At 36.1% G+C, this 25,201-nt stretch overlaps 1 protein-coding gene across 4 annotated transcripts in view; it reads left to right on the top strand.

Annotated features, from left to right (window-relative positions):
* Epha6 (EPH receptor A6) overlaps positions 1–25,201 on the top strand; it is an 822,128-nt gene that overhangs the window by 567,650 nt on the left and 229,277 nt on the right. For all 4 annotated transcript variants that reach the window (XM_013503527.1, XM_005375499.2, XM_005375500.2 and 1 more), the window contains one exon: positions 13,841–14,026. In XM_013503527.1, coding sequence (XP_013358981.1) covers positions 13,841–14,026 — 186 coding nt within the window. The remainder of the gene's footprint in view (positions 1–13,840; positions 14,027–25,201) is intronic.

Genomic DNA, 25,201 nt, shown 5'->3' with positions numbered 1-25,201 from the left:
AAAAAAAAAAAAAAAAAAAAATATCAGTTCAACTGGTGTTTGACTACATATTTTATTAAAAAGTTGAGTTTTTTTCATGTACAGGTGTGGTATGTATAATCAGGAAGAAATCAGAGCACAATTAGTCATAAGGATGCTAGTATTTCACCCTTGAATGACAGGCAGTGGGTGAAGAGTGCCAGATAGGTGATTCTGCTGATAATGTTAATAATGGAATTTACCTTAAGATCTCCAGAGACTAATGTAGCCCTCTAGAAAGGAATTAAAAATCTAATATTATATACTATTCCATTTAATATTTTTGTATTGTTTTTGTGCTTAGAAACCAGACTGTGTGAATTTAAATTTTGTAAAGAACAATAAAACTGAAGACAAAGGTTTTGAGCTATCTCCTAACTCTACACAATGAAAGAAAGCAAGATATATGCACATTTTAAAAATCCTTGCAAATGGAAAAATCCTCTAAACTCTACTTCTACTCTAAGATACCCTAAGTTTGAAGATAGAATTATTTTCTCCTGATTCATATTTTATTTATGAAATAAATATTGCAGTTTTATTGAGTAGGTATCAGGTACTGTGAGAACAACAGATGGAGACAATCAGAGCAATGCCTTGAAAACTTATAGCTGGCCAGATAGTGTTATGGGGAAATGTTGAAATGGAGAGACAGCTAACAAATGAGTCAACAAAATGAATTTCAAAATAATTTCAAATAATTAAAAGGGCTATGCAGTGAATGCCCTAATGCTCTCATGCCAATGTCCACTAGGAACACACTATAGTTTAAAAAAATTATATTTGTTGATCATGTAAGAAAACAAAAACAAAAACATCATGTGCAAGTTAGTGTATCTCAGTAAGAGAATGTTTAAAAGAACCTAAGTAGGATTTGGCTTTGGGTAATTTGGACGAGGGTGAAGCAAGCAGGTATTTGCTCTAAATTAGATACCATCATGCAGCAAATGCAACTCTATAATTCAATGTCTGGGTTTTAAACTTTCTTTTTACCTTACATATAATCATATATTTTGTGGCCTATAATATAGTACCTTGATATGTGGGTACACTGTAGAACACTTGAGTGTAGGTAATTCCGAAAATCTATCACCTCACATACTTACATTTTTTGAAATGAAAACGTTTAAAACCTATTCTGAACATTTTCTCCCAATATCTGTTATACATTTTGGTCATTTACACTTCCAATTTCTGACACCAGAGAAAAAAATGCCCTATTTACATATGTGTAAACTTCCATCATTGAGTTATTTTGTTTGTTTGTCTTGTTGTTTTGTTTTGTTTTGTTTTTGAGATAGTCTCATTATGTAGTGTGGGGTTTGTCTTGAGCTCACTATGTAGCTCAGGTTGGCCTTGAATTTGTAGCGATTTTCCTACCTCCGCCTCCCAGGTGCTGGAATTACAGGTGTGTACAGGGGAACTAGGGAGGGAGGAGGGAGGAAGAAAAGGAGGGAAAAGAAAAACTTCAGAAAAGAAGAAAAACCTGGAAACAAAGCTTTTGTGAATAAGGAGGAGGGATCGAAGGGCAGGTAGAGGAATGAGGGAAAAAGAATCAAGTTATATCATGTACAGATACAAATCCCATATGATGAATGTGATCATTATGTATACCTAAAATGTACCAATAAACTTAATTGTTAAAAAAAATTTTAAAAAAACTATTCCAGTGCTGTGGATGCAGCTCAGAAGGAGAGTGCTTGGTTAGCATGCACCAGACCCTGGTTTGAAGCACTGCCCTCTTCCCCCAAAAGAACTATTTAGCAATTTTGAAATATACGTATGTTTATTTGAAATATACATATATATGTTTGTTATATATTTGAAATATATATGTTTATTTATTGTAGTTACTACACAGTGCAATACATCACTGAAGTGTATTCCTTCAATCCAACTGAAACTTTGTGCATTTTGATCAGTACGTCCCCTTTTCTATTCACCTACCTCTGGTAACCACCATTCTATTCTCTGCTTCTATTAGTTTAACCTTTTAGTTCTACATATAAGTGGTATCATCCAGTGTTTGTCGTTCTGTGCATGGATTATTTCACTTAATGTGATATCCTCCAAGCTCATTCATATTATCCCAAATGATAGAATTTTCTCTGTGAATACTCAGGAGTAAGCCTTTATAGATAGATAGATCACACTTTCTTTCTCTAGATTTTCACTTTTATTTTATGTGCTTTTCTGCAAATGTCCACTTTTATGGAATAAGTTCATATACATTATCAAAAAGTTTCAGGAAGTCAAGTATAATATAAAGAAGGCTGGGGATATAGCTCAGTGGCATAAGTACATGCCTGGCAAGCACAAGGTCCTGAGTTCGATTCCCAGTACCAAAAAAATGAACAAACAAAAAAAAATTATAAAGAAGATCCTGCTAAATACTACTCAGGAGAAAATATCAAGTGGGCCACCTGGTAATTTATACATTAGTAGACTATAATACAACCTCTGCTTTAAGAAAAACATAGAAATATTTTTCCATAAGCACATTTTTAAATTAACATAGGAAATATTAGTTGTAAATATTGTTTTTATAACACCAGGCTCAGTAAATTAGAAAATGATAGACTTGGTGGTTGATAGTGTTTGTGTATCATTTTTACAAGGTGCTCACGGTAGTTCAATGTGCCTGTGACTCAGCCCAGTCTAACAGATCAGTTTTGTATCACTTTGAAATGTGAAACCTTCCCATACTTGCTTTATCCATTTATTTGATGATTGCACCTAGTTTACTTCCACATCTCAGTTACTGTGAGCGACGCTCCAGTGACCAGGTATGTGAAGACACTGCAGAGTCATCTTTTGAGGTTGTTGGATCATAAGGAAAACTTATGCTTAGATTCCTGTGGAACCTTCACAGTGCTTGCCACAATGGCTGTTTCCTGCCCGCAGTGCACAAGAGTTTTCTCCTCTCCATGTCCTCCCTAAAATTTGCTTCTTTTCACTTTTTCATAACCACCACTCTGACAGGTATGTAGTGATACCTTGTTGTGCTTTACATGCATTTCTCAGATATTAGTCATGATGAGCATTTGTTCATGTATCTGTTCATCAATTTTATATATTCTTTCCAAATGTCTGTTTAAGTTCTTTACTCATTTCTTTTTTTTTTTTTTTGGTTTTTCTCCGGTACCAGGAACCGAACTCACAACCTTGCGCTTGCCAGGCAGGCGCTTTGCCACTGAGCTAAATCCCCAGCCCCTCTTTATCCATTTCTAGTTGAATTCTTTGTTCTGTTGCTATTGAGTCATTTGAGTTCCTCATGTAATTTGGGCTAACCTCAATCAGATCTTTGGTCTGCAAATATTTTCTCCCAGTCCATGGGTTGTCCCTTTGCTCAATTGCTTCCACGGCTGCGGATTACTTGGAGATATTTCTGGGTTCTCTGTTTAATTTCATTGGTCTATTTGTATTTTTTACGATAGAATCTGCTTTTCTGATTCCTATAACTCTGCATTATATTTTGAAGTTGGTCGAATGCTTCCAACCTTTTTCTTTCTGTCCAAAGCTGTTTTTTGTTATGCTGTATCTTTAGTCATCCACAAAAAATTTAGATTTTTTCCTATTTCTTTGAAAAATAACTTTGGAATTTGGTACAGATTAAATTTAACGTATAGATTGCTTTGGGTTGTGTGGTCATTTTAACAATATTCTTCCAGTCCATGAACACAGTATACCTTCCCATTTATTTGTGCCATTTAGTATTTCTTTAGTTAATATTTTATAATTTTGGTGTATGGATATTGTGCCTCCTTGTTTAAATTTATTCCTTTATACTCTACTTTATTGTATTTTATGCTCTCCCACATGGGATTGATATTTTAAATTTCTTTTATAAGAAGAAAGATAAGATTCCACTTCATTCTTCTGCATGTGTCATAAGCAAGTTTGCTCTGAAGTATTTTTCAGTTCCATTGAATACCTATTGATGTTCTGTCTGTAAGATTCATCCCTTGCTGAAGGCAGAGTACTAAAATCTTTTACTATTATTATACTGCAATCTATCTCACCCTTCAGATCTGTTGGTATTTGTTTTATATATATTATACATTTTTATGCCCTCCTGATGAGTTGACTCCCTCATCATTACATGTGATATACTTTATCTCTTTCTTTTACTGTTTATGACTCAGAGTACATTTTGTGGGAAATAAATATAATCATCCTTGATAATTTTTTATTATAATTTGCCTCATTGTAATCTTTCACTTTTGTCAATGTGTCCTTAAGGCTGAAGTAAGTATCTTCAACAGCATATCATTGCATTAAGCCACTCAGTTATTCTGGGTGTTTTGCATGCAGAATGTAATACATTTAAATATAAATTAATTATTGTTAAAGACTTACTATGGGCATTTTATTAATTTATATTATTGATTGCTTTGTGTTATATTTTGTTAATTTTGTATTATTGACTGCTTTGTATTACATTTTGTTAATTTTATATTATTGATTGCTTTGTATTACATTTGTGCCTTTCTTCCAGTACCGCTGGAAGTTTTTTTTGGTGATGCATTATATTTCTAGTGCTGTGCTTTTATTTCTTGCTCTTTATGTTTTGTATATTTACTAAAGGTTTTTTCTTACCACAAGACTTACATAAATCTCTTAATATAATAGGATATATGCTATAATACCTTCATGTGAACTGAGACTATGTAACTTTGATCATATACAGTTTCTGCACTATATGTCTCCCTCACATGTTTTGCTATTGCTTCTATACTTTATAGTGATGTCTGTTAAGCAATTCTTTGTAGCCATAGTTGTTTTAATACTACGCTAGGGTGTAACTCTTTTACTTAAACTTCACCTCGTATCCTGGAGTTAACATTTTATACTGGAGTCTACTCTGAGAGGTAAAAGTGATTTACAGATCATCTTTGCAGTATTGGGATATTCTGAATTTGGTTATATTCACCTTTACTGATATTTTACACTTTCATGTTTCTTCACATTGTTGCTTATCATCGTGTTCTTTCAACTCAAAGAATTCCTGCAGTGTTTTTGTAAGATTGGTCTCACGATGATGAACTCCCTGCCTTTGCCTTCCTAGCATTTGTGTCTAGAAATGCCCTTCGCTCCATGCCATTTCTGAGGGAAAGCACTGTGAAGTATAATATTCTTGACTGGCATTTTTTCTTTTACTACTTTGGATGTGTCATCCTCCTACCTCCTGGATTACAAGGTTTTTTAATTGAGAAGTCTATTAATAGGCTTATTGCAGACTCCTTACATAAGATAAATTTCTTCTCTCTTACTTCCTTAATGATTCTAGCTCTGACATTTGGTGATTTAGTTATAATGTGTCTCTGAGTATTCTTTTTAAAATTATTCTTCTTCAGTCCTTTGAGCTTCCTGGATCTGTATGTTCATATTGCTCTCAAGATTGGATAGTTTTCAAGCAGTATTTCTTTAAAGAAGTTTTCTTCCCCTTTGTCTCTTTTCTTTCTGGTATGTCCATAACTTATATATTTATATGTTTACTTCCTTAATTTTATTTTCCTTTAGACTTATGTATACTTCCTTTACTTTTTCTCAAACATTATTTTCATTTTTTTTCTAATTGGCTAATGTCAAATGACCTGTCTTAACATTCACAGATTTTTTTCTTCTCCATGTTCAGGTGTTCTTTTGGGCTATTCTATTAAGTTTTTCAGTTCTGTCACTTTATTCTTCAATTCTAAGATTTCTTATTGGTTCATTTTTGTAGTTAGTGTTTTGTGTTAAATGTCTTACTTTGTTTATGCATTGATTTACTAATTTCATTTGGTTTTTTTTATCTCTTTTATCATTGCTCCTTTAAGATGATTATTTTGAATTTTCTTCAGGCAGCTCATATTATCTCCATGTGATTTGAATTGGTTATTGGAAGTTTGTTAGTTTCCTTCAGTAACATAATGTCCTGATTCTTTGTTATTGGTATATCCTTGCATTGGAATGTGTGCATTTGAAACAACCAACCCCTTTCAGTCTTTCCAGACTTGTTCTGACAGCTTGGACTCTGGGTCTCTGGGCTGACAGCATTCCCTCTGAGATCACAGCTGAGCAGAGTGGGATCTGAATATCGAGGCTGACACTGAGTCCACAGTAAATATTACAGTTAATGAGTCTGGTACTTGTGATTCTAGCAAACATGAGTCCTATTTGTTCCTTGGATACACTGGGACCTTGGTCTGTGAGGCTGGTGCTGAAATGATGAGGGTCAGCTTTGGGGTTCACAGGTAGTAGATCTCGTAACACGTATCCTGGTATTGGCTTCCTCTAGTTCTTTAGAAGGACTTCCACACTGTTGAACAGGACCCTAACCTAACCATATTAGTGGTCTAAGACTGGTCAAAGACTGAAATGATTTTGAACTGAGACACAGATTGTTTCATATCTACAGGCAAAACTGAAAATTTCAGGCCCTGTTCCAGGAAAACGGAGTTATATCTCCCAGTGATTTCCTGGGTAAGCAGACCTATGCTCAGATTGAGATTCACAAGGGCTGCAGCCAGTATGTAGGGCCATTTCAAGACCCACAGTGGCACCAGTAAGAGCATCAGCTTTCAGGTGCACTGCCGCATATCCCATCCTCTACACACACACACACACACACACACACACACACACACACACACACGGTGAATTGGTCTCTCCAGACAAGAGTGGCCAGAACCAAAATCCAGTTCTATCTGAGAATCCTATATGAGTCAGAGGTTGGTAATCCTACTAGGGAACCTCACACAGATGCAGGTAATGCTACCCTGGCTTTGGAGAGCCACTTCGAGACCACAGCTATGAATGACTGAAACAGGTTCAGAGCTGTTTTAGAATCTGCTGTGGGACCAATATTGACATGCCTTAAAAAATGGCACTGGTGTTTCAGAATCCCAGCAAATCTCTGTGTAGGCCAAATTGCTCCCATATTATTGATGAAAGGGACTGGGGCTACTGTAGGATAGAGGCCAACTGCCCTATCTTAACACATCTCCCCAGTTCCCTATACTGGCAGGATAACTCCAGGGCTATGGGTGAAAAGGGGCTGGTCCCCACACAAAACCCTTTCAGGTCTGTGGGCAGAGATCATCAGGTTGGTCTATTAGCACTGGTAAGTGAGTCCTCCCTTGGGACCTTCTGCTAGCATGACTGAGCTGGGACCTCAGCTAAAGTGGCACAGACTGAAATGACAGAACTTTCAGGCCCACCGTCAGGACCAATGTCAGCAGACACACAGACCAGTCTCCAAAGCACAGTGTACATGATTTCTCCTAGACTTTTTTTTCTGAGTCTGATGAGCTTTTTAAAAAAAATTTATCTTAAAGGAAAAAAAACAAGAACAAAATAACAAACAGAACAGCACAAAAATAATAAAAATGATACAGAATTTCGAAACAAGATGATAGGAAATTAACAATTGTTAATTGTTAATAAAGAAGGTATGGTTAAGATAAGGTGAACAGTAAAGGTTAACATATGGTTATCTTCAAAGTAGTGGCTCAGATTACCGGATATAGGTATGCAAGATTGATCAAAGAATTAAACATTAACTGTTCCTTTCAATAAACCAATAGAAATTAGTAGTAGAATTATCCTAGCTATCTTATGCATATATATGGGTTTTTTCCCCTTCCTTCTTTCTTTTCTCCTTTCCCTCATCCTAGTTGTTCTTTCCTTTTGAGCAGTTGCTTTCCCTTTCACAACATCTGTTTTACCTTTCATATTTTATTTACTCTTTCGGGTTCTTACACTAGGGAGACAATACAATGTTTACACATGCTAGTCTGATTTATTAATATAGTCCCTAGTTTCATCCATTTACCTATAAAAGCCTTGAGTTTATCTTTCTTTATAGCTGAGTAATACCTCACTGTATAAAAATATCATATATTTTTTATCCATTCCTCAGTTGATGGGCATTTGGCTTGTTTCCAAAATTTAGCTGTAACAAATTGTGCTGCTATAAACATGGGTGCATACATATCGCTGTGGTATGATGTTTTTAATTCTTCTGGAAAAATACTCACAAGGGGAATAGCTGAGTTAAATGGGACCTCTAATCCCAGTTTTTTGAGGATTCTCCAGATTGATTTCCACAGTGGTTGTACCAGTCTACATTCCCACCAACAGTGGAGAAGAGTTCCTTTTTCCCCACAGCATTGTCAGCATTTGTTATTGATGATTTCTTGATGATAGCTGTTCTTTCTGGGATGAGATGGAATCTCAGTGTTCTTTTGTTTTGCACTTCTTAAACGACTAATGATGTTGAAATTTTTCATATATTATTTCCCATTTGTATTTCTTCATCTGAGTACTGTGTATTCATCTCAGATGCCCATTTTTTGACTGGGTCTCTGAATTTTAGGGGTCTGATGTTTTTCAATTCTTTATATGTTTTAGATTGAAGTCTTTTGTCATAGGGAGAGTTGGTTAAAATTTTTTTCCCAATTCGTGGGTTTTCTCTTTACTCTCTGGATGATTTCTTTTGATGTGGCAAAACTTTTCAAAAAGATTCCAGTTGTTGATTCTTTGAAGTATTTCCCATGCAGTTTGGTTTTGTACATGAACTCTCTACCTACCCCTATGCCTCCTAGGCTTTTTGGTCATAGGTTTTATTTGGAGGCTCAAAACCAAATAGATCTGTAGTCAAGCCATTTGAAGAATGACATAATTTCTAGGTCTGACATCACAGCTATAATCAGTGGACCTGTCATCCTGGGTAAGGATCTGCACTTTAAAATAAGTTGTACGTCTTAGGCTCTTACTACCTCCTACTTAAATCCAAAACCTCCTACAAAGAGACTTTTGTTCCCAAATGAGTGCAAAAATCTTTTTGTTGAGGGGGAATATGAACAGGTGGCCACTTCTTCTACCAACTTGGTATTATCACCAACTAGATATGTTTCTTAATGGCCTCCTATCCACCCTGTTGGTGAAGGAGAGATTCTCATCCTAGTATTATAGGCATGCCCAAACACACCACACTTAACATTGGACAGATGACACAATATTTTTTAGTCATATATATCACAGCTCAAGGGAGGAGACAGCACACATCATTCACGCCACATAGGAGTTAAGCTTGGGAACAGAGTGAACAAGCAGGGCTGTAGGATGCATGCTTTGTGGTATCAAGGAGGAGGAACAACCCTGATTCCAGGTGTGAATCATTCCCCAGGCTGTCATAGCTACTTAAGGATAAGGAGGGCCTACACCCACTTTGTTGGATAAGGAGGACTATTTGGCTAGGAGACCTTATCTGCAAGAGCAGATTGGAGAGGAGAACTTACAATAGGCCTACATCAGCCCCTGTCAGGTTCCTCCAGCTACTGAAGCATCACAAAATATTGAGCCCTAACTTAAGGATTTATATCACAGTATCTTAGTAAGTCTTAGATGTTGGGGAAGGTAGACTAGAACAAGAATAAAGAATAAAACTATTAATTGTTTTTAAGTAGCGTTCATTTTAGCCAACAGACAAGGATGTATGCTATTTGGAGTAGCACAGTGACCTTGCCTCTGTCTGAGCTTAAATAAAATTATGAATTGGCCCTACTGTATCTCATTTTATCATGTCTTCAGAATAGTTTCGTCTGAGGTTAGTATTATATCTAATAGGAAAATAAAATAGCCCAACTCTGAAATCCAGGCCAGCTGTTCAAAGTTAGAGCATCTTTCATTTTTTCTTTCTTTCTTTTTTCTTCCTTTCTTCCTTTCAAGCTGGACAGGCTGCTGGTAGCAGGATAAGTTCTATGGAAAGAGAGCTGTGGGAAGCTTTCTTTCAAAGACACATTAAAGCTCAGCCTTTACTGCTAATAAGAAGCTATCCCTGAACTGAGGATACAGCTCGGTGATGTGTGAGGCCCTGGCCTAGTACCACAAAAGGAAAAAATCCATATGAACAGTGATTGCTCAGGATGTAGACAGGGGAGGAGAGAAGAGGAGACAACTTGCAGTGGAGACTGCTCCTATTGGGTGGAAACAAGTGTGGTGAGAGAAATGTGTCATCGGAGTTGGCAGACATGAGTATCATTAGAGTTAAGAGGATGGATCTTTGCTTTTCTGACACTTAGGGGTTGGAGGTGTGGGAGAATTAGACTCTCAGAAAACAAGGAATCACATTTCAGAAAGCCGTCCTCCAGACAGCACCTCCCTGCTCCCACCCTGTCCTCACAGTTTGAGTTCAATTATATAGGACCTACATGAAAAAGCTGATGCTCATTGATATTTTAATATGATCCTATATGTTATACAGCAAGCTTTCTTATCCGGAAAGTTTTTACCACTGTCGAGGGAGACAACCAGGGCTGTTAGCTAGTGAATGCACTGTCAGTGGCAGAAGGTCACTAGCATACAACATATTTTAGCTGTATTTCATTGCCATTTAACAGTGAAGGGTTCTTAGGATATGGCTTTATCATTCTATTCACCTGTCCATATCCAGCTCTATACAAGAGTTGGCTTGAAGACATTGTTATCAAAGGAGAATTTAGCATATTAACACAAGAAGGTACTAACAGTGATAAATAGCCCAGACAAGAGAGAATTGTGGATACACGAAGGACTCTGGAACCAGGTAAGCTAGATTCAAAGGCGAGCTCCTCCACTTACTAGACACGCTACTGTCTACTGGACAAGCTCACTGTAGGCCAGCTCCTTAGATCATGCTCTCTTTGGATCACGTTTTCTCATCTATCAATAAAATAGTAACTATTTCAAAGGTTTGCTGTGGGAATTAAAATATATATTAAGTTCTTAGACTTAGCACATGATAAGCACTACATAAGCTCTAGCATTGTACTAATGATTGCAACCATGTGTTGTAAAGGAGATAAAGTACTTAACACTGTATTCCTATAACCCAAGCTGTGCACAGGGCCTCTGATAACATAATGGATCAGTTCTCAGCAGTATCTGAAATTTTACATTTAACTTAAAATATGTTTTCCTGTCTTCCTGATATATCTGATACACCCATGCCTACTGAGGATAGATTTTAATTAATTCAGTGACTTAGCTTTTTGGACTTTGTCTAAAGAACTCACTAGGAAAAAAAAGAATGCACTACGAATCTCAGGTCTTTAATTGAAACAGCCTTATTTAGTGCCAATGAAATAAGTGTGATAACAGCTAGCTCTTGCAAATCTTTACATGAAGAAAACACCTGCTTGGTGTTAATAAGATACATGAATTTTAGACAACAGAAAACCAAAGCAAATTACCACTATGACTATCTTGATAAAATACCAACGGAGTCCCCATTTATTTCATTATATTCAAAAGTTTGACTTCCCATGAAATGCAAATAGAAAAATCACATGGATTGTGAATTCATGCCAGGTGCTGGGTTAGAAAATATTTCCAAATCATTACAAATTCTAGCAGACTTTTAAGGCAAAAAATGAAAAGCAGAATCAAAATACAAATATCTGTATTGTTTTGGATATCCATTAGGAAAAACATTGATTAGTGGATTAATTTCAAGTATCTTAATAGGATTAGAGATATCTGACATGAGTTTAAATATATACAGACACCATTTTTCTCTACCTACAGAATCTCAGTAGAAAAATGTTGAAATTTTCTTGTCATTTTTATTGTTTTATATAGAGTGAATTTAAAAAAAAAACAAGTGTTACTACAAACAGAATTTAAAATCTAAGCTTCATATTTTGGTACAATACAAATATCTAGACCCAACAGGTTGGGAGCATTATTAAGTTATAAGTATTATTTTTGCCTTTAAAAGCCAGTCTATGCCAGGTTTATAAAACACACAGATCTTATGCACTGAATTCTAACAGCAATAGTCTTGTCTTACTAGACTTTTCCATTTCTGATGAACATGTGTACAAATAATTTTTAGGAAGCAAAATTTTGTATTATTTACTTCCTAGTTGTTTTTACACAAAGAAAACTAGTATCTTTACCAAAAGATAATTGCTATTCATGTATGGTCAACATTTAGTTGACTATGATGAACTGATTCAAAGAAAGCATCGAAAATTGATATCTATGGCAGAGTAAAATTTTGACCCTGTACATTTAAACTTACATTGTACCCAACAATAGGTTATAGCTGATAACTAATAAACAACTGGAAGATATTTAATTTTCATTACTTTTACCCTTAAAAATTTTAAATAAATTAACTTTAGAAACTTTATGCACTTCTCCATTTATAAGTACTTGCACATAAGCAATATGCTGATGTTTGATGGTCCCAATATCCCCGCAAGAAAACAACATGGTAGAATTGTGAAAAGTGAATTGTGAATTGTGAAAATTTATCTTGCTCACCTTACATATGAAAAGAAAAAAGATCAAATGTCATATCTTAAGTAAATGCAGACAATTGGTCCTGAAAAATGAGGAGTCTGGAGCTTGAAGCTTTGTTGAATGTGTTCACTGCCCTGAGAGAGAGTATGACCTTCTGTGTCCCCATCACTCTAGTGTTGTTGACCCTGGAGGATTTGTCTTCACTTTTTTTTATTCCCTACAGGGACTGCTGCTTTGAATGTGTCTAATTCTCTTAAGTTTCCTAATCTCACTCATTGTTCATAGGCCAGCATGAGTTCTGTGTCATTCAAGAAGTTTTTTTGGCCCCACTGTTCTTGCTTAACAAATGCAGCATTTATAGTGATTGATTCTGAGGCATTTTATTTATGTTCATCTAAAATTTCCTACTAAGCTATAAGCTCAGTAGAACAGACATGACATTTTATACTTCTTGGGAATTAAGAGAAAGTTAACACTGGAATATACACATACTAAATTATGCTAAATAAATATTTGGTTATTGTTTATACAACCAAAGAAACTAGGAGAAAAACATAATGTATTGTGTTTGCAGCTCTATCTATGTGGCTTGCAATTTAGCTTGTGTAATCACTTCCTATTGTTGAGTTTGAGAGATTTTTTGATATATTCATATATTAATTGACACTAGCATCAATTTTAAATGGTCAGTGAACCCAGATATTATGACCTGGGGAACAAAATCACCTAAACCTTATGGATTCCCTGAATGGAACAGGCATTTGCTTTATGTATTAGAATTGAGAACAGGAGGAGGAAATGATTTGCAGTGATCATTTTCCCATAGAATTACATTAGTATTACCCACTCTGTTAATCAAAATTTTTTAACAAATCAGAGATATCACTCAATGATAGCTCCTATGATGTAGCACATGAAAATGCATTTCATTATTAATGAATAACGACACAGTAATTGTTCTAGTTACTCTTCTCTGATGTCTTGTTGAAATAAAATACCTGACACCCAAAGTTAAAGGAGGAAAGATTTATTTGGCGCACAATTTGTGGAGGTTTCAGTCTATCATGGGCTGGCTCCAAGGAAGACTGGCATGGCAGACAGGCATCACAAAGGAGAAACAGTTTGGGGTCAGGAGCAGGTAGCAAAGCAACAAAGGACAATCACAGTTTTTTCTATCTTTCATACCTTATCCAAACTACATAGGGTGGGTAGCACTTACAGCCTTAATTCTAGTGCACTTGATCCTAGCATGGCACCATGAATCAATCCCAGCATCAGACAGCCTAGATCCAGCCACCTCTGAAAATGCCACACCCATGACCACATGAGGTTTTGGGGGCCATCTACAGACAGCCACAACAGTAATGAATAAATGCTGTTGGTCAAGCATATTGTCCATACAAACTTGAGTTTTAGAAAGACATTTTCATGTGAAAATGACACAATTGACAGTCACATTCTTATTTTTTTAAGAGTAACAGTGACAATTTTATTTTTTTGAAATACAAATATTCTATTTAAACAAACAACTGCTTTTGTTCATATTAAGGTGAATTTGGAGAAGTCTGTAGTGGGCGTTTGAAGACACCAGGGAAAAGAGAAATCCCAGTCGCCATTAAAACTTTGAAAGGTGGCCACATGGATCGGCAGAGAAGAGATTTTCTGAGAGAAGCGAGCATCATGGGCCAGTTTGACCACCCAAACATCATTCGCCTGGAAGGTGTGGTCACAAAAAGTGAGTTTCTGGTTTTTGTACTTCTTCATGTGTCCATCTGAATTCGTTTAGAAACTTCATAACAGTACCACAGTCATCAAAGGAGTAACGTTGTTGAGATATTATTTGCTGACTCCACCCCTCAGAGCCTTGATTCTAGGCTATGACACTCAGAGTTTGCACTGGTAGCCAAATAGCTTTGAAACCTTGTCACCTATACAGCCTGCTAATTCAGCTGAAGTTAGTAAGTCAAGAATAAATGGTCATACTTTTTCTAAATATCAATAAAATAAAAGGAACAGTTTCAATACATTGGGTCCTTCAGGTTAAATACTACTGTTTAGAAACAAATTTCATATACAGATATAAAATGCTTTATATGGAGTAAAATATTTCAACAAAAAAAGTTCAGTATGAAGATACCATTAAAAATAAATACCATTAAAAATACATCATTCTAATTGATAAAAATGCAAAAGAATTATACTTTCTAAATTAAAAATCCTGCTATGTATTTACTTTTAGTTGAGTAATAAGGTGTGAAATGTAGCTGTATTTCTTATTTTATTCAGTAATGAATTAAATATGTAAACCCCAAAACAAAATGGCATTTAAAATTTGATAAAAATTAAGATCCTTGAAAGAAGTATCTTTTTATAGAACTGAAATTTCTAAATACCATTTGTAGGAAGTTGAAATTTTATGTCGTATTTGGAAGCAGGAAAGTACAGAAGTGTACTACACTCATGCACTTGAGTGTGTCCGAAATGCCTAAATCCTTCCCAGAAGGCCTGGGCCAACATGCTGCCACAGGAGCAGATTACCCACGGCCACACTGTGTCCAAAGCAGGAAAGAGTGCTCTTGATGATAGGGGCACAGTGGGCTTCCTCTGGGCTGAATGGGACTTTTCAGTATTCATCCCTTGTGGAGTTTTCTCTCACACTGACTGTGAGTTTCTGTGTGTGTGTGTTAACCTTGGCCAGTGGGACATAAGCCAGTACAATGCAAGTGGAGGCCTTTTAATATCTGCATATTACAGCTTGTCCTGTAACATTGCTTCTTCCTGGAACCCAGACTCCCTGCCCAGTGAAGGCAAGTCCACATGACAAGGCCGCAGCAGCACTGCGAAGGGAGCTGAGGTGCTCTGGTCAGCAGCCCTAGCTGAGCTCCCAGTAGAGAGCGCTGAACGGCAGTCTCATACATGGGCCTTCTCAGATATTATGCCCCACCTTTAGTCCCCACCACCACCACCACCATCAAACGGCTGTGGCTGTGGTAAAGAAACCGTGCAGCTCAGTCCAGCCAATCAGTAGAATCATAAAACAGAATAAAGTGTTTATTTTAAGCTGTTAAATGTGGATGGTTCATTATACAGCAATAGACAACAAACAGGTGAATTCCAATTAGAATTCTTCTCGTCATTTAAGATTTGTGTAGCTTTGTATAACTTAACACTTCTGTTCTTTACTTCCTTATCTGTCAAATGGGATAAAAATAACCCATTATAGCATTGACTGAAGCATTTCAGTTCTCTTTGCAGTATTAAAAAGAAATGCTATAAGAATTAAATTTACAAATGTATAAAAATTTAGTATCATATATAGCTCAGAGTAAGCCACATTAAGTGGTAGCCATTACTGATAACTACCTATGCCACACATGTTACATATATCTTTACTAGTTTATCCTCACAGCAACTCTTGTGAATCCATATTTTAATGATCAGAAACTGAAGTTCAGACAGATTAACTGGCTTCGGCCTTCTAACCCACAAGGCCGTGGTTGGTGGTCCAAACTGAAGTCCCTCCAGCTGGAAAACCCATGCTTTCTTTCCTTTATTTTTCCTTTTGTTGTATCTCAGTGAATCAGTTTCATACTTTAATTGTCTTATGTGAATTAAATAACATTAAACAAATAACAATCTGAATGAAAAATAGAATGTTTTTCAAAATAGTAAAAATAGTGAAATCAATTAGTCCTAAATTGTAATTTTAGGAAGTGTCTATTTTACAATACCTATTAAAGAATAAAATGTTAGTGAGAGAAACTGAGACACAGATATGAAATAGCATTTTAATTATTTCTTTTATACTTTCTAATTTTCTTCCCTTTAATTTAGCTGGAGAAGTTTGTTATTTATTCTGTCTTACATATCAATCGCAAGTAAAACATCCTTTTGAAGTTGAGTTAGGCACTTTTACTGAATATTTAAAATAACAATTTAAATATGATAAGTCTGTTTATGTGTATGTATGCAGGAACTATCTGGAAATAAGTGGCCAAGTGTAAATTACAAGGTTTAAAAGATCTTTAATTTTCCTTTGGCAAGTCAAATTATGTGCTGTTCTCATGTACCTCTGTGTTTTTATTCTCATGAAAAGAAAAAAATTATATATACCACTATTAAATAGTGGGAGTTATATCCTAAATCAGCTGGACACATTTAATAAGATAATCCATAACATTTGCCTTACATTTTGAAATGGCTTATTTTACATAAATATACAAACAAAAAGCATAGCAATTATTTCACATCTCAATCTCACCCAAAAATGAGGCCAGTGACCTCCATCTACCCAAATTTGTGTAATTCAAAAGTGAAGGCTGTTGTCCTATTAAGAAGAAAAGAAAGAAAGAAGATTCCATTTCCGTCGTAAGAAAATTAGAAGGATAGGTTCAGCACCTGAATGACAGTCACCACTGCAGTTTTAACATGTAAGAGTATCCCTCCCCCATAACTATGGTGTGATGCCGCCAAAGCAGGTGGTGAGGAAGGAGAAAGAAATAATTTCCACAAAGGAAAGTGGGCAATAAATACATAAATAAACACAGGCCTTATTCCCTTAAATACATGATATTTGTTCCAAGAGTGCCTTTACATAGCCAAGAGATAGCTAGCAATTAACGCTCCCTAAAGACTAACCCACTGCTTCAGAGATAATACTGATGAAGATAAAGATGCAATATAGGCTTATAAGGACATATTTGTAAGTAAGTACCTGATTTTAAGAAACAAATGCATAGGCTCTCAGTTAAAATAGAAAATTATAGATCAAAAATCTTCTCAAAATTGCTCCATAAATTATTAATATGCGTACTTTTTAATCTTGTAATTTTTTCTCTAAGAAAACTATAAAGTTTTCAGGAACACTTTTGCTACCAGTTATATTTGTTCATAGAACTGCTTTTATTAAAAAAAAACTTGAAAGCTACATGATTAAAAGCTACATTATACAAAATGTATGTCTGATAAAAGTTGAAATTATTTATATGATACACATCACAATTTCATTAGCCTGTTAGGATAAAATTATATAAAAAAGATTCATTGGCCTATAACCACGTTCTTAGTGCACACTTTTTCTCCTGAAAGCAAATAGAAACCCTCAGTTAAAGAGGAGATACGAACCATTAGTAGCACAGAGAGCAGTGATTTGTAACAGATAATGCATGCATCAGTGTCATTAACTATGTAACTGAAAGAAAAAGAGCGACCCTTCTGTAAAAACAAGAACTGCAATTTGGTGATGAAGAAAAACATTGCAGAGACAACATTCAGGAGGCTGGGCCCCACAGTTAAAATTCATGATGGTGGAAGAACTAAAAAGAAACATAATGAAATGTCTATCTTCCAGCTGAGTTTAAATTACAATTACTAAACCTCAAGTAAGTCATAAATCCAGTAAAGAGTAGTAGAAGGAGGATCACAAGCAGATTCCCAAGCAGAACTTCATGTTACTGTAGGACACTCTTTCATTCTTTTCTTTTTGAAGTCAGGTTTGCAGTACGTAATGATTACATTCCCCGTGGGAAGTTGGCACACGTATTCGGCACACCTTAATTCACTGTGTGTACACTTCCCTTCACCTCTCCATCTCCTGCTCTCTTTCCTATTTGCAAAAGTTTTATCTCTGTTTCCTATTATCTTTTACTTTGCTCTTTGATTTACATAGGCTTTGAGTTTCTCACATAAGAGGAGCCATGTGATAATTAAGTGTGTGTGTTTCATTTATTTCATTTACTTTACGGTCTCAAGGTGCATCCATTTTCCTACAAGTGACTCAAATGTGTCCTTCTTTCTAGCAGAGCAACGCTCCACTGTGTGTGAATAGGACATTATTTAAAGATTCCATGGGAATTTACTGAAGCTATAACTGACAGGGTTGTGCCTGTTCAAACCTTGAAATACTCCAGAACAGTAAAAGTTACACCAAGAGTTTTGGTTTGTCCTTAGGGTACACAACTAGAAGAGTAAATTAAAACAGTTAAAAGCATTGTAGTACAAGTATAACAACTGCCTCTTGGGTCTCAGAATGTATACCACTTATCATGAGCAATATATTCCACATTCCACATATCATATATAGTAAGGCATCTCTAAGATTTCCACAACTATTGTTGGACTGCTCTATCTGCTTCTTTGTCTAGTACTATTTGCAGAAGTTATGTGACCTCTGCGGACTGTAATTTTTCCCTTATACACAAGACTGAAAATTGCAGGTTAGATAACAGAAAAGATCACATCTAACTGTGATATTTTATAATTCCATTCCTTTAACAATAGAGTCATGCAAATATTGATAAAGAACTTTTATGCCAGTGATAAATTATCACTCACTTTTAACTTTGTTATAACTTGCAGTTCGTATTGAAAATTCAAGGTGAATATAAGGAAGGTCAGAAAAAAACACAAAAGAATGCCATCTGTATTTTTTTTTTTGTTTTGCTTTTGTTTTTTCTCCGGTACTGGGAACCGAACTCAAGACCTTGTGCTTGCCAGGCAGGCGCTTTTGCCGCTGAGCTAAATCCCCAGCCCCTGTATTTGTTAATTTATACTCTATGTTATAGATGTTTATGGGTAAAATTCTCCCATAGGCAAAAACAATATTTAGTACTGCATCAGGTAGCCTCCATTGCCATAACAAAATAAACACTATAATGAGCTTAGAAGAGCAAAGCTCTATTCTGGCTCACAGTTGTGGAAGTTTCTGTTCAGGACTGATTGGCCTGAAGTACTGGGCCTTTGAATGTGCAGCCCCTTGTGGCAGGAGCACGTGGCAGAGCAAAGCCATTGTCCTCTCACCAAGCAGCAGGAAAACAGGGCTCAGGGGCCAGTCTCCTCGGAAGGCCTCTCGCTAACCACCCAACTACCCTGCCTGGGTTCTACCTCCTAAAAGTTCAGCTCACTGCCTCTCAGTAATATCCCTCTGGGGACCCAGCTATTAGCACATGGGCCTTTGTGGGGAACAGCTGATGCATTACAGAGATGAGATATTCGGTAAGTCTATTCATAATGATAGACGTTAAATATTTTGTCTGAGATTCAGCTACTCTGATAGTTAAGAGACGTTAAGAGATTTTGGTTTTTGTTTTCCAAGAAACATTTACTGAGTGCCACCAGATATAAAGCACTACTACTGATTAAAGCCTAGAAGATACTGCAAACAAGTGTTCAGTACTCTTGAGAAACTGGTGCCAGTCCACATGGATCAACAGATATGTAGGTCATTATTTGTATTAGTATACAGGGTAGCATATGCTATTTTGGATATAATTTTTTCACTACTTTATTCATTCATTTGGCAAATGAGTATTCATTCTTCTCATATATGGAAACTGTTCGTATAGGAACAAAAAAGACCTGTCCACTAGAAGCAACCAAAAGAAACCTAATACATAATTTTCAGGACAGAACAAAACCTGAATGTAGAGAAGGAACAAACCATGTCTAGATGTGATAGGAAAGTATTCCAGGCAAAGGGGAAACCTAGTTCTAAGCCTTTCTGCTAAGAATTTGGCATATTGCTGGAGCATCAAAAAGGCTAGAGAACAGTAATTACAATGTATATTACATATGAAAATAAAAACTAATGGTAAACAAAAGAGTAGGAAGGCTGGCATGGTAATAGAAATAAAAATAATAAGAAAGTATATAAAATGTTAATATAAATAAAAAGAAAAGACTCAGAACCATTCTCAAGTTTGAATTAATGGACTTTAGTTACCCATCAGCTGTATAAGGGACATAAGGAAGATTCAAATGACTTTCCCCTTTTCTGGCTTCCATAAGACAAAGAGAAAGAGGAAAGTTTGGAGGGGTGATACATCCAGTGTACCAGAGAATGATGTATTATTTGGACATGCTAAGTTTGAGGTGATGCCCAGGAGGCCTCCGGGGCCTGACTGAGAGTCTGGACCACAGGTGCAAATGAAAGAGTCCTGAGCAGATGGGCAACAGGTGTAGATAAACCATAAAGAGGATGAAATGACCCAAAGTTGAGGAAAGTGAGCATTTAGAGACACACTGAAGACAAGCTTGTGAATGAAAGAGACAGAGGAGCAACCTAAAACAAGAAAGACAGATTTCTAAGAATGAGAGATCAACAGAATAAAACTGTGATGCTAAGTACAGAAAAGACCAGGAAGGATCCATTGAACATGGAGACCAGAAGGTCACAGCCTTAAGCATATTGTGAACGTAGAGGCCAGATTGCAATGGACTATAAAGTGAGACATGTACATATTGCAATCACACTGATAGCTTTAAAATGCAAAATAGAGGCTACTGGTGTCTTAAATTCCACAGCCCAAACATGCTCTAAGTTATGTGTTCATATTAGTGATGTTTATTAAATGCCAAGCTGCGTGCCGGGCACGTCTCCAAACGTTCGGTACCGAGTGATGGGCAGGAAAGCCCTGCCTGAGTCCACAGCCTCTGGTCTCCCGCTTCTTGAATCATAGATTCAATTCATTCTGAGTGATGAATCCATCTCCAAACTTGCTCTCATTTTCTCCATGTTTTCCTTCATTTTCTAAATCTCTGAAAAGATCAGAGAAAAAGTATCAAGCATAACTTAACTGGATACACAGGCCGATAACTGTGCTGTGAGGACTGTCATCTTGGAAGGTTCAGCTTTCTCTGAAGTTACCAGCCTTTCTTTTTACAATGATGTAAGAAGGAAGAACATTTGCTGAGGTGGCAGCTTTGGTGTTGGTGAGTGTTTGAAACAGTTCCGGAGAGATGTGGAGGAAAGCTGACCAAGAAAGATTAGAAAGACTATGGGCATCAGTGAACACTCAGGAACCTGGGCATCAGGCTACTCTGTTACAGTGAAGGAAAGGATAGGAAAAATGAGAAAAAACACATCCTAGGGGAAAGAAACAGCACACAGGAGGCAAAAAGAGAAATGGTGATTTTCTGTACTTTGTCTTTTCCTCTACTATCCTTAAGTACTTTCGTTCTTGAAAATAGTGATGAATTATTTTTGTGCAGTTTCTGGACAAAAAAGATTCATAGGACATGTGATGTAAAGTATCAGCTTTTGGAACTATAATCTACATATATACACATTCAATGAACCAAATGTGACTGTAGCAAATAATAAGAGACCATAGCCTGGTGGCCCTTATATCACACTCTACTCAAGCAGTACAGGGGCCAGTTGGGATCACTAACATTTTTTCTTTCCACAAGAGTATTCTTACCTCCGTCACAAGACCAAATGAATTGTTTTCTGTATTCAGGAGAAATTTTTTCTTGATCCCTCAACATTTAAACATCAGTACTTCCTGAAGGGCATTTTTCTCATTTCCTCCCTAGATCTGCCTCGGACCTACTCCCTCCTTCTGTGCTCCTGCTGTCCCTCTGCCACCCTGCTAATTAGGGGTGGATTGTAGTGAAGAGTCATGGCTGTTAAAATCTAGTAACAAGTTGCTCAGTGTGAAGGTAACACTCTAAAGTAAGAACAGAGAGAGAAAACAGAATAAATGCAGTTTTTTACATACGCAATATTTTCTTTTTATATCCCGAATAAAATTGAATGAGGCAATGAGGGTGAAATCTTATTCACGTCTAAAAGTAAATAAATCCCTTCCATATCATTCATATGATAAATTTATTCTGAATGAAGTAGGTAACAAGTCTGAATTTGGAAAGGACTGAGATAAACTTGAGAAACCTACACTACAGAAATGAATTTACATCTATGAATTCAGGGGAATAAAACCAACCTGCAGGCTGCAGGATCAGGCAATCAGTCATTACTGAGGATCATCCCCAGGTTTACACAAAGCTGGATAGAGAGGATAAAAATCTTAATCACTGATAAGTATTATGGACACATTTATAAGCAATGTATAGTTTAAAATATATTCAGAAGATGAATGAATAGAAATCTAGCAAGGTTCTCTTTGAATTCCATGATACTCCAGTGCCTGGGGATTTACTGGCTTGTCTTTCTTGTTGTTTGTGTTTGAAATTGAATTCAGGGCCTGTGTGTACTAAGTATGTGCTCTACTTGTGGCCACCACGATGAATACTTCAATGTCTGTTTAAATAAGTAGAGGTAGAATGACTGGATCCAGTGGTAAATACATATTTAACCTTACAAGAAACCTAGGTGTCCATCAGTAGAAGAAAACTATCCATTATGTATGGATTCATCTGGGGTCTTCAGGACCCTCCAGTTTTGCTGGGCACTGTGGTGAGTGCAGTGAGGAGATAAGCTTTCTCCATTCAGCTGATGACCCAGGTTTCATCGCTATATCAAAGCTGCTCTCATTGACTCAGAAGAGTGTCCACTTTCCCGCTGGAACAGATTCATGTGACTTATGATGCCCTAAACTCAATGTACTGGCTGCCTCCGTTTTTCTACTTGCTTTGACTTTTCTTTTCTCTCCCATGTCACAGTCTCTCCCATCTCCTCCTTTTCAAATCTCTAACATGTATTTCCAACCTGCATTTTGTACTTATTTACTTTTGAGTGTAAAGGACGTTTTGTGTTACACTGGCACGGGTTTTGAAGAGGCCATGATGCATTCGTACAGGCTTTTTAATCATGGTGCTAGTGCTGCTAATAGCGTGTTAAGTAATAAGTAAGAATAAAGGAAAGGAAAAATCAAGAAAAGAGAGAAAGGAAAGAAAACAGAGCAAGGGTAAAAAGAAGGGGTCTGCTTATGTGGTAGCACTTAGTCTCAACTTGGAATGGATATAAAGGCACACTACTGTATTCCAGTCTGAAAAATAAAAGTGGGCACAGAGCAGTCCACTTACGATTGAGACAGAGCAACAAGGTGTTCATTTACTGACGTTTTCATTAGGTCACCTCGGTCACTCTGAGAGTATTTGTTCATTTTTCACTCATCACAAATGTCAGCAAAAGACATTAGTAATTTTTTTCTCCATTTCACTCAGATGCAAGGACTGTTTCAGGATTTTAGCCCTGAATATAATGCATTGACCTTTCCCCTAAACATTAATAAGCATGATTCTTTTGAAATAAGTTCAGCTTTCATCTTGGCATGGCCATATATTATATGGGGCATGCTATTGTATTTGATATAGCCATCTATAAATACAAAAAGCTATAGCACCTCTGTGACTTCATCACTATTTCATATGCCTAGTGATTGAACTGTTCCATTACACTGAGATGAAGGTATACAGAAATGCCTTCCATTAGTTACAGTTTCTTTGATTTAATGATTTACTTAATGTAGGTTATGTCTCATGCTGAGAAAGCCAGGATATTCTCTGGGGTAGACAGGTTGGAAGCAAAAGTGCAGGCTGCGGGAGGGACTTGAAGAGTAAGGTTGCTTAAAGAGAGAAATAAGTAAGGCTGAGTCTCAGCTTGTTCCAAAAAGTGGAGAATATAGTTATTTCCCCTAAAAGGAATTTGTAATGTAGTTCTTACTTACATATAAACTACATAAGTTTGCTAAAACAAAAGTTTTCCTCATGTTAATATAAAGTTCCAAATTATCCTGTTTGACTGTTCCTGGGTCACAGAGTTGGCTGGTAATAGATTCAGAAAATATTTCACAAGAGCTAACCCCGGTTGGAAAATCTGGAAAACTGTGTTTACCAAATGATGCAAGTTTTATCATATAAACATATAAAGCTTTATAATTATATACATATAAAATTTCACATTTCTTTTTTTATAAAATAGAACAATGAAACAGTTTCCATAACTAAAAAAATGCTAGTGATGCTGTGGTATATTCCCTCAATTTTTTGCTAGAAGAAAATTCTTAATTTCTAGAGGTCTACCATTTTTTTCTAATTAAAGAGACCTACTATTTTACTAATTCATAAATTAAAAAATTGGTTTAGAAAATAGGATGGGGAAAATTGGAGGAGAAGCTGCTGTAAATGGAGCAAAAACTTTTTATTAATGAAATTTGAATTGCTTCAATACTTTATGAAGATTAAAAAATACTTTATGAAGAAACTATTTGAAAGTTTAATAGAATCAGGTATATTTTTGCTCATACTAATGATGTGCCCCTTCTAATAAGAAAAAGCACTCTTTTTTGAAAATGCCATATTACATGGAGACATTGTAGAAAAGCCATACTACCATTTAAAATCCTGATAAATTGATCTTGGAGAGACAAAATAAAACTATTTTAAACGTTAATATCAGTGGGACATATTAGAGGTACTTACTGTAGTAAAGACTAGTTTTGTAGTTTCTAATTTTTGTCCATAAAAATTACTTTTGAAAGTAATTTTTCCAGTCCCTCCCACAGCCTGCACTTTTGATTCCAACCTGTATACCCCAGAGAATATCCTGGTTTTCTCAGCATGAGACATAACCTACATTAAGTAAATCATTAAATCAAAGAAACTGTAACTAATGGAAGGCATTTCTGTATACCTTCATCTAGTGTAATGGAACAGTTCAACATCAGTTCTGACTGACATTGTTAGAGATATATTCTGACTTTTAAAAACTATAACGTTTTTATTCCTTTTTAATGTTTCATACCTTTTTCTCCTATCCATGAACTAAGCTTTGTTCTACAAAACGTTGCTCACACCTGTCACACTAGATAGCTAAATGAACAGATTGGAGAATTAGTTAACGTCTACTTTGTGACTCTCTAGTATTTTAAATTAAGAAAGTCCTTCCTACACTAATGCAATTGCCTCATAATTTTTTGTCCTGCTTTCACACTTGCTTCCACTGCAACCCATTCTTCATTGTCAACCAGGGTACCTTTTTAAAAAGGAAAGGAAAACAAACAAAAGTAAAGGAGACAGGAGGAGAGGGGAGAGCAAGGCAGGGCAGGGCAGGCAAAAAAAAAAAAAAGGAAAAGAAGGGAAAGGAAGAAAGAAGGAAAGGGAAAGGGAAAGGGAAAGGGAAAGGGAAAGGGAAAGGAAAGGAAAGGAAAGGAAAGGAAAGGAAAGG

This window comes from Chinchilla lanigera, unplaced genomic scaffold, assembly GCF_000276665.1.
Source record: "Chinchilla lanigera isolate Chin_1 unplaced genomic scaffold, ChiLan1.0 scaffold00006, whole genome shotgun sequence".
Lineage (NCBI taxonomy): Eukaryota > Metazoa > Chordata > Mammalia > Rodentia > Chinchillidae > Chinchilla > Chinchilla lanigera.
Note: the sequence above shows the minus strand (reverse complement) of the source record. Positions and strands in the feature narration are given on the sequence as shown.